We start from the raw sequence: 11,254 nt of genomic DNA, 5'->3' as shown, positions 1-11,254 counted from the left end.
AAGCCATGGGAATTGCATCCTGGGAGGCAGAATTGAGTATGCCCTTATACTGGCCACTGGAAGAGCATGGTCTCTCAAAAATAACAAATTATGGTTGGTTTTTCTTTGGATTTTCTCCTACCATATCTATTGTGTTATACTCTCCTACATTATTTTAACATTTCTACAAACTTCAAAGTGTTTTCTTTCCAATGGTAACAATTATATGCATATCCTGGCTTCAGGATCTGAGTAACAGGCAGTTTACTTTGGGCACGTCATTCAGACAGGAAGTGGAGAAAAAAGGAGCCTTATGAAGGTTAAAGTAGTCAAAGTTTAGTATTTGGTCCCAAACTCGTTGGTTGTATTTGCAGTTTGTTGTGGTTGTGTTTGGGGTTATGTTTTGCCCAATAGTAACTGAATAGTTGATGATGACTGGATTAATCTTCTGTCTAAGTGAGTAGATAACATGTTTCTAAACACTAATGAATTAATCCTTATGATGCCATGATTAAGAAACATTATGAGTGAGGAAGTTACTGAGGCTACAATAAAACAGCTAACCTCTCACCATTACCAATAACAGAGGGGGTATGATCTTTGTTCCTCTGTAACTTTCTCATTAATCATCATTCATTGATTCATTCATGATTATGCATAGTCATGGTACCATCCACATGAATGTAGAAGTGTTCAGAAACATCTTCTATTCTTACAATACAAGTGACTACACAATGACACAGGACATTATTCACCATTCAGTTTCTATTGGGAAAAACATAATCGAAAATACAACCAAAAAAAACCCAGCAAATGCATTCAACAAGTTTGTAGAGTCACAAGCTTGATGAAATCACTGCAGGCAAAGAATATGGGACCAAATATGAAAACTTAATACATTTACACTGTCTGTTTTTCTGAGAGGCAACACAATAGGGGTTTTAGAACTCTCATGTGTCTGTGTGAACTGAGAGCCTCTGAGATTTAACATCGACAATTGATTTACGATGGCTTGGTGATAAGACAACATACCATTCCATTATTAGTGTCTGTGTGCCTGTCTGTCGGTGGCAGCGAGACCCAATCACCAGTTTATTTATCCCAAATGGAAGATGAACACTGGACTTAATCATATGAGGGAATGACCTAGTGTCCTAGGTTACAATAGTATTTCTGTATAAACAAGTAGTTAATGATCCAGAGACAGATATTATAGCACCATGTAAATCTTGATGTCTGTTGTATGAGAGCACAATGTACCTTTGTATAATTTCTATATCTGTTCTTCATCACTCAGGAAGAGTTGTAACCTAACCTTGTTTATTTGGGCTTGTAGCTCTACACCATTGGGTGACCGTTAACGCTCCATTACTGCAGTAATTATTAATAAAGTTGGATGGTTTTGTAGAAATATAAAAGTCTCTGTCCTTTGCTTAGAATAATTACCCATTTAAAACTGTAAGCTTRACTGTCCAAACACATATGGTGTGGACTATGTGTGCCTGGTAAACACATGTGGATCTGGTGAACAGTTATCAGTTGTTGACCAACTACAGGAATACTGACCTCAGAGTCTCCAGTTTACAGTCGAGATTCTCCAGTCCAGCAGAGAGCAGCTTCACTCCTGAATCCTTCAGGTCATTGTTACTCAGATCCAGCTCTCTCAGGTGTGAGGGGTTTGACCTCAGAGCTGAGACCAGAGAAGCACAGCCTTCCTCTGTGACTCCACAGCCTGACAGCCTGACAGAGAGATCATCATGATTTCACAAACACACTGTTAATTTAACACCAGTAGTGTAGAAGGATAATTACAGATGCATTTGATTCATTCTACCAAACAAAATATAGATTTATGTTCCGTCTCCTAGAAATGTATGGTCCTAATGTTATACTAATGTGAACATCAATGCATTGATTCAATAGCTTTTTCAATAAAATATAATATATTATATACATCTTATGATACATATTTTTGTCTAAACWTAATATTTCTTCCTGATGATTAGTATTAAATGTCATGTTTGTACTCACAGAGCAGCTCTGGAGGCTTTGATCACTGGCAGCAGCCTCAGAAGACCTTCCTCTGATCTGGAGTATTTCTTCAGGTCAAACACATCCACCTCCTTCTCTGAAGTCAGCAACACAAAGACCAGAGCTGACCACTGTGCAGGTGACAGGTTGGCTCTAGAGAGACTTCCTGAGCTCAGGTAGCTTTGAATCTCCTCCACTAGAGAATGGTCATTCAGTTCATTCAGACAGTGGAACAGATTGATGCACCTCTCTGGAGAGGGATTCTCCCTGATCTTCTCCTTGATGTACTTGACTGTTTCTTCATGGCTCTGTGAGCTGCTTCTTGTCTCTGTCAGTAGACCTCGTAAGAGCTTCTGATTGGACTCCAGTGAGAGGCCCAGAAGGAAGCGGAGGAAAAGGTCCAGGTTTCCTGTCTCACTTTGTAAGGTTTTATCCACAACACTCTTGTAGAAAGTAACTTCAGGCGTGTCTCTGAACAGCGCAGTAAAGTTACTGGAAGTTGATTGCGGTTTGGCCATTAGATTCTCATTGTTGTTGATGAATGAGAGGAACACATATAGAGCAGCCAGAAACTCCTGAATGCTCAGATGCACGAAGCAGTACACCTTGTCCTGGTACAGCACACATTCCTCTTTAAAGAGCTGTGTGCACAATCCTGAGTACACTGAGGCTTCATTGACATCAATGCCAGCCTCTTTCAGGTCTTCTTCATAGAAAATCAGATTGCCTTTCACAAGCTGTTGAAAAGCCAGTTTCCCCAGTGACAGAATGCTCTCTTTATTCCAGTGTGGACCTGTCTCTTCTTTCCCAAGATACTTTTCATTCTTCTTTATGGTATGAAACACCACAAGTTGTGTGTACATCTCAGTCAGAGTCTTGGGTATCTCTTCTCTCTTATGTTTCAGCATGTGTTCAAGGACTATTGCAGAAATCCAACAGAAGACTGGAATGTGGCACATGATGTGAAGGCTCCTTGATGTCTTTATGTGTGAGATGATTCTGCTGGCCAGGTCCTCATCACTGAATCTCTTCCTGAAGTACTCCTCCTTCTGTGGGTCATTGAACCCTCGCACCTCTGTCACCTGGTCGACATATCGTGAAGGGATCTTATTGGCTGCTGCAGGTCGGGTTGTTATCCAGAGGAGAGCAGAGGGAAGCAGATTTCCCTTGATGAGATTTGTCAGCAGAACATCCACTGAGGTTGACTTTGTGACGTCACAACAGATCTTGTTCTTCTGGAAGTCTAGGGGAAGTCGGCATTCATCCAGACCATCAAAGATTAACAGAACGTTGTATTCGTTGTGTTCGGAGAATCTTAATTCTTTGGTTTCCATTGAGAAATGATTGAGAAATTCAATCAAAGTGTGTTTTTCCCCTTTCATCAAATTCAGCTCCCGAAAGGGGAATGAAAATACAAATTGGACATCCTGATTTGCTTTTCCTTCAGCCCAGTCCAGAATGAACTTCTGCACAGAGACTGTTTTTCCAATGCCAGCGATTCCCTTTGTCAGCACAGTTCTGATCGGTTTGTCTTGTCCAGTTAAGGGTTTGAAGATGTCGTTACATTTGATTGCAGTCTCTGGTCTTGCTTGTTTCCTGGATGTTGTCTCAATCTGTTTCAGCTCATGTTCATTATTGACCTCTCCTGTTCCACCCTCTGTGATGTAGAGCTCTGTGTAGATCTTATTGAGAAGTGTTGGGTTTCCTTGTTTAGCGATCCCCTCAAATACACATTGAAACTTCTTCTTTAGATGAGATTTGAGTTCATGTTGGCAAATCACAGCAGGATCATCTGAATCTAGAAATAACACAGAGGATATTCACATTACGTCTGTTCATATTACGTCATATTACAGTATTGTAGGACTGTTWTAAAGTTGTACATTATAATAATTTATAATGATTAAGTGACTGTATAAATGTGTAAATGTTTTCATAATGCATTACACACTGTATTATATTCTTATTAATGATGGTATCATTAATGTTGTCTCTCTCTCACTCAATTCAATTCAATTTAATGACATGGGAAACATAATAAACAAAAGTGAAATAAACAATAAAAAATGAACAGTAAACATTACAATCACAAAAGTTCCAAAATAATTAAGATATTTCAGATGTCCTATTATGTCTATATACAGTGTGCAAATTCTCTCTCTCTCTCTCTCTCTCGCATTCAACATGAGGCAGACAGCTCTTACTTTTCTCCAGTGTGTCAGCAAGCTCCTTCTGGTTCATTTTCCTCAGAACATGCAGTGTGATCTTCAGAGCCCCCTCTCTGGCACTGCTCTCCTGCTTCTCATCTTCAGCATCCACAACTTCCTCATCCTGCTTCTGACTCTCAAAGCCTTCTGGGAGTTCTGGATTAAGAATCCTCTTGAACATCTTCAYCTCGTTCTTCACAAATGTCATAATATTCTCTTCAAGCAACTGAAATAAATGAGGTAAATAAGTTAAGAGAAGAAATGCTTTCTCATTAACACATTAATGAATGATTGACAGATCAACTTTACTTGAGGTAAACAAAAGTACATAACAGGACCACATACACTGAATATGGAGGCCAGGTCTGTTTGATGACTATGAGAGGACTGACCACTGAGAATCTCTGACTCTGATCTCTCCTGTTGGTTTCTGTGGACACAACATGAGATTACATCTCCTCATCCAGGGAGTACACACACACACACACACACACACACACACACACACACACACACACACACACACACACACACACACACACACACACACACACACACACACACACACACACACCACACACACACACACACACACACACACACAAGGGAGAGAATGTTGTGTTAACTTTGTAAAAAATATATATATTATTGAATATTAAAACATTCAATCTACTTGCAGTGAAGTCGCTCAACATTTACCATACATTCAGTCATCTAACAGACTCCCATCCAGAGCGACCCACAGAAGCAACCAGGGTCATCGCCCTGCCCAAAGGCATTTCGACAGATCTTCCACAAGGTCAAAACGGGTACCCAAACCAGGGACATATCAGCCACCGGCCCAAGCTCCCAACCCCCAGGCCACCAGCGCTCCAAGATTACCCCACAGTTCCTCGAGAGCTGCTCCTCAAACATCCGAGACCCCCCCACCAAGCCATCGTCCACCAAAGCCCCGTCCCCCAAGCCACCGTCCCCAAGCTCCCGTCCCCCAAGCCCCCTTCCCCCGTCCCCCAAGCCCCCGTCCCCCAACCCCTCCCCAAGCCACCGTCCCCAAGCTCCGTCCCAAGCCCCCGTCCCCAAGCCCCCGTCCCCCAAGCCACCGTTCCACCAAGCCACCGTCCCCAAGCCCCCGTCCCCAAGCCCCGTCCCCAAGCACCCCGTCCCCCAAGCCACCGTCCCCATGCCACTGTCCACCAAGCCACCGTCTCCCAAGCCCCCTCCCCCAACACCGTCCCCAAGCCCCCATCCCCAAGCCACCGTCCCCCAAGCCCCCGTCCCCCAAGCCCCGTCCCAAGCCCCCGTCTCCCAAGCCACCGTCCCCAAGCCCCGTCCCCCAAGCCCCGTCCCCCAAGACCCCCGTCCCCAAGCCCCGTCCCCCAAGCCACCGTCCACCAAGCCACCGTCCACCATGCCACTGTCCACAAGCCACCGTTCCCAAGCCACCGTCTCCCAAGCCACCGTCCCCACGCCACCGTCCCCCAAGCCACCGTCCCCCAAGCCACCGTCCCGCAAGCCACCGTCCACCAGCCACCGTCCACCATGCCACCGTCCCCAAGCCACCGTCCACCAAGCCACCGTCCACATGCCACTGTCCACCAAGCCAACCGTCTCCCAAGCCACCGTCTCCCAAGCCCCGCGACCCCCAAGTCATTGTCCCAACCACCGTCCCCCAAGCCACCGTCCCCCACGCCACCGTTCCCCCAAGGCCACTGTCCCCCAAGCCCGTCCCCCAAGCCCCGTCCCCCAAGCCACCGTCCACCAAGCCACCATCTCCCAAGCCACCGCTCCCCAAGCCCCGGACCCCCAAGTCATTGTCCCCCAAGCCACCGTCCCCCAAGCCACCGTTCAACAAGCCCCCGTAACCCAAGTCCCTGTCCCCCTAGCCACCGCCCCCGATGCCACTGTCCCACCAACCAACAAAATGAACAAAGAAAAAAAAGAGAAAGACTAAGGAAAACAGAAAACAACAAAAAACTAAGTATAATAAGGACAACAACAATCACAACAGCAAGGCCAACTGAATACGTCTAAGTGCATGGGTGGCATTATTTAGATGTGTAGATGTGTGTCCGTGTACATGTGTGCGTTTAATTGTGAGTGTGTGTATATGCATGTGTACACAGGTACATACACCTGTGCGGCATCAGCCTCAGGCAAACAGGCGTTAGATGTAACAATGTTGCCCCTCAGTGTCATTCAAACGTTTGTTTGTGTATTGTTTTAGGACGATGAAAATGGAAAAAAGGATTAACATATACCATCATGACCCATGAGTTCATCTTACCTTTGTTCAGTAGAAACGTCTCCCTCTCTAAACATTATAGGAGGATCCATAGACTCATCACTCTTCATAGACACACAGCTGGGTACAGGGGAGGCTGGTCTCTCCTGCTTGATTGAGCTTCAACACAACAGAGTCAAACATTCCGTCTCTCATCTACTCTGAACTTAGATGGGGAAACATCAGAAGAGTTTAATTCTAAAATGCTATATTGCCATTTTCAGCAATGTTGGTGAATTKAWTTTTTTTTAAAGAAATTATGAAAATACATTTATTTGTTCAATATCTATCACTTAATGGTTTCATTTCAGAGAGACAAATAATCATGTTTTTTTATATATCTGCCTCACTCTTAGAGAAAAAAGTACTACTGCTAGGTTTTACACGGTCAAATGTAACAAATAACTAAACATGTTTATGAAGAACTGTACAAATMATACATTTGTGACAWAAWWWTTTWWATATTTAAAAAATAATAATTCAATASAGTAATATGAGATCTGTATGTAAAACATTTTCATTCAACATTTTAGTCATTTAGCAGATGTTTTTATCCAGGGCCCGAATACCAGAAAGCTTCTTAAGGCTAAATAAATCGTTAGAACCTTCGTAGCATCGTCTCCGAGCTTGAAAGAGAGTGACCCGCCTCTACTTATTTTACTGGTTTGTAACTCTCTGACTCCGCCCCCGGTTAGAGGGCAATAAAGCAGCCCAAGAGTTAACACACACAGGTCAMGGAGAGTTTGAGAGGCAGGTTTATGYTTCCCCCCTAGACTCTCAGGCGCCGGTCGTGGGGGATGGGGAGTGGAGTGTACAGCGTGGGGTTGAGAGGTGCTGATAACAGTCACCCGCAGGGAATTCATAACAGAGCTTTTTCCCCAAACCAATAGCTATTAACGTTGCACTTGAAAATGCTTGTAATCTAACACCTGTCTCAAACCACTTGTAGAAGAGCTAAGTGAGTCTTTAGATGTTTTTTTGCCCTCCCGCGTCACACAGTATGCAGAGAAGATCTACGTTAATATACATACTGTAGTCTTGCTGTATGTTAAGACCTCTGGGGACTAAAGTATCTAAGGAATGGATCCAGAATGTCTTCCTTGACCTTCACCGTTTATCAACGTCTCCACCGCGTTTGTTTTTGCTAACTTGTTCAATTCCAAAATAAAATAACTCACAAAGCGAGAGTCCTCTTTCTTTGAAATGGAGGACCACTGGGCTGTTGGAGTCAGCACATCGAATGGCTCTTGAATACTCATACATTCTAGTGCGTAACTCCCTTAATGTCTCTCATATGTAACATAATCTGCAAGGGCAGCAAATCACGTAGATCACATTGTGAGAATTGCAATTGATGGTACTTTAGATTGTTTAGTCACACCCTGATCTGAGATTTGAGAAACCTTACATACCTTACATAAAAGGATTAGAATAAGACTGACACTCAGTGGTCAGTTTACTGGGTAACAGTGTTTAATTAAGCTGCAGTCATTTAATTGTGGCGCTGCGTCACTGCAAAAATCATCGCTGCCACGCCCCAAAAATATTTCTGTCAAGGCACACTTTCAAAATATTAGAACAGTCCACATTTACTTTTCGTGTTCTGAATAGAAAAATCTGACAACTCCATAGTAGAATAGTTGATCTATTTACCTAGTCGGCTTGTTGTTGTGTGTTCCATGCAATAGAAATATTCCTCTCAAGGCATGCAAGTTAGGACTGACACAAGGGAAACTTGCATTCTGACAAGCAGTCAATGCACAACAAGTCTTGCATTTGCAGGGAAAACAGGAGTTTTAATGGCCTATATTAAAAAATGGACGATCCCAGCTTTCCATTCCTACTTGAAATAGGTTTTTATTAAAGTCATGGATAAAAACTTTACCACAAGCCACTGCATGATGAGTTCCAATTTTTTTCGTGGCCCCCACCCCCATCAAAGGTGCCCATTCCTGATCTAGCTGGAACCCGGTGTGGTTGTCTGTGACCGATGAGTTGGGTAAATGCAGATAGGCAACCCCATGCTTCAGCCTATGTATTTATAGCCACTATGCTGCATCAGTTGGGCTACAGGTGATAATGCTTCTTGCTAATAGCATACCTGATAATATGGACCATGCATAGGCTATATGCATGTGTCACGACTTCCGCCGAAGTCGGTCCCTCTCCTTGTTCCGGCGGCGTTCGGCGGTCGACGTCACCGGCTTTCTAGCCATCGCCGATCCACTTTTAATTTTCCATTTGTTTTATCTTTGTCTTACACACCTGGTTTCAATTCCGCAATTACTTGTTCATTATTTAACCCTCTGTTCCCCCATGTCTGTTTGTGAGTAATTGTTTGTATGTAGTATGGTCCGTTAATGTGGGCTCTCTTTATTGTTTCGCATTTGTATATTTTGAGTAAAGTATGTTTATTTACTAATTTCTGCTGTCCTGCGCCTGACTCCTCTACACCAGCTACACACAGACCGCATTACAGCATGGTCCAATATGTTGAAATAGTTTAACCAATATTTTAATGGGCTCATTTCTGGAGGTGGAAATTATATTTTAGATGGTGTCAGGATATATATATTTTCCTACATTTTGAGAATGTCCTTTTTAAAGTCACCAGAACCGAGATTTACTGTTTGGGGGGTTGAGAACGGAGCAGAAGACGCATTGTTGTTGTTTGCTGTAACTAATGGATAAAGTTGTATTGTACTGTATTGTACTATACTGTATTGTATTGTATTGGTATTGTACTGTACTCTACTCTACTGTTTTGTACTGTATTGTATTGTAAAGAAGTCAGCCAGAGTTGACATGGGCCATCGTTCAAACAGAGAGATGCATCCCTGGCCACCAGTTCATACTGCCAAACTATGTTTGCATATAAGGACAATACATAAAACATATATATGTTGGTATTCTTTTGTCCATTATTGAATTGTTTATTCAATTATATTCTAGATAAAAATGTTACTATTTAATAGTAATAGCCATAATTCATAAATGGCACCATGCAGGGTTCTATATGGAACCATTTTGGTTCAGTGAAGAAGAACCTCTAGAGGTCTGATCAAAGAACCCTATAAAATGATTCTATATAGAACTTTTAGTGATTCCATACATTAAGCAAGGTAGAACCCTTTTTGGTTTAAACAGGAGTGAAGAGTGTGTTGATATAACGGTAATATTGTAAAAATTCTGCTTGTAACAACCATCAGAATTAGTCAAAACAATAAGGTTATGCATGCCAACATATTAGGCAATAATTAAGAGTAGGCAAAGTGATCGTGTCAAGTAAAAAATTATATCAAATGTTTTACATTGCAACGAGTACAGTCAGGGCCTTTACTAGTCCTGAATCAGCGGACCGATATAGCAGTCTGTAATGTTTGCCAAAAAAGCATTTCTGATGCATAGCATTTTGGAAATAAACTCTTCATAAATTCTTAAACAACATTGTCATCTCACCTCTTAGCTTTGGAATCATGTTCCCCAGAGTGACTCATTTTAGAGGCAGGGACCCCCTCCTCTCTCTCCCCAGAGAGACTCATTTCCGAGCACTGACGCCTAAACAGAGATCCAGCATGTTGGTTGTAGTTAACACATTGACAACTAATTATTGAATGTCAATTGTTCTCTTTTATTAATTATCTCTTAGAAATAAAACATTTACTAACAGAAACATCCGAACAGTCAGGTGAATTAATGCATTCACATGAACATGTAGTTATGACTGATATTTTTCACCGCTTCTCCATGTACTGGAGCTATGAATAATAATAATAATAATGATGATCATTATAATAATAATATTGTCTCACTGTGTATTTTAATAATTTCACTCATTCTAGTGTTTTGCTTTGTTCAACAGATATACTATTATTTAATTATAATTCATAATAGCAATGCTAAGAAAAGTAAGTTCAGTGGTTTCATACCAAATTACACAGAAAGCAAGAGCTCATTGTAATTTTGAAAACAATTTATAACTATGATACAATGATACATCATTTTCTTTACAAATAGTAAAATAACCATGATACACGAATCGTATAATACGATATATGAACAATGTGTTTTGGAATTTGAATGGCCTACGCCCAGTGAGCACCATTTTGTATGATTGAACTGTCACGTACATGTCCCAGGTGAAATGGACTGTTAGGTTTGAGTATTTTACTGTCATTCTCTACACTAAAATAACACTATACCTTTAATGTCCCTACACATTTTACAATAATCCCTGGGAAGATTCTTACCTTGTAGCCTGAATTCACAACCAGAACATGTCAAGTCATTGAGATATTTTCCGTTGTGCTGAGAGAGCACCTTCCTGATGACAAGTTGCTCTGTATCTATGTTTTAGATACAGTTGATCTTTGGATGCAATAATATCTGGTCAAAGTCTAGTGACTCAACACCATAGTATATCATAAACATAACCGCAGTTTAACCTTTGGCCAGTAAAGGCCGTGGCATAATATAACATGTAGAATCATTATGATGGATCCAATTTCAACACATCTCTAACTTTGAAGTATACAGTGCGGTCCCAAATTATCGACACCCTTGATAAAGATTAGCACAAATGTCTGTATAAAAAACATAATTCAAATACTGAGCTATATTGTATGCTCAATCCCCAAAATTATTTTACACTAATAAAATTGCTCAGAGAAAGAGATTTTGTTCAAAAAGTCAGACATTTTTTTTTTCAAGAAAAGGAAGGGGTCAAAATTGACGGCTCTGTTTACAATACATTTCA

The 11,254-nt window shown here is 41.7% G+C and overlaps 1 protein-coding gene across 1 annotated transcript in view; it reads right to left on the bottom strand.

Annotated features, from left to right (window-relative positions):
* LOC111978111 (NLR family CARD domain-containing protein 3) overlaps positions 1 to 11,254 on the bottom strand; it is a gene marked incomplete at its 3' end in the record, with an annotated part of 56,032 nt that overhangs the window by 1,450 nt on the left and 43,328 nt on the right. The window contains exons 3-7 of the mRNA XM_024142122.2: positions 6,502 to 6,618; positions 4,563 to 4,647; positions 4,215 to 4,443; positions 2,011 to 3,808; positions 1,546 to 1,719 (exon numbers count right to left, since the gene is read on the bottom strand). Coding sequence (XP_023997890.2) covers positions 1,546 to 1,719; positions 2,011 to 3,808; positions 4,215 to 4,443; positions 4,563 to 4,647; positions 6,502 to 6,618 — 2,403 coding nt within the window. The remainder of the gene's footprint in view (positions 1 to 1,545; positions 1,720 to 2,010; positions 3,809 to 4,214; positions 4,444 to 4,562; positions 4,648 to 6,501; positions 6,619 to 11,254) is intronic.

Source organism: Salvelinus sp. IW2-2015, unplaced genomic scaffold, assembly GCF_002910315.2.
Source record: "Salvelinus sp. IW2-2015 unplaced genomic scaffold, ASM291031v2 Un_scaffold2972, whole genome shotgun sequence".
Taxonomy (NCBI): Eukaryota; Metazoa; Chordata; class Actinopteri; order Salmoniformes; family Salmonidae; genus Salvelinus; species Salvelinus sp. IW2-2015.
The sequence above is the reverse complement of the archived record's forward strand: the minus strand, read 5'-3'. Positions and strand labels throughout refer to the sequence as shown.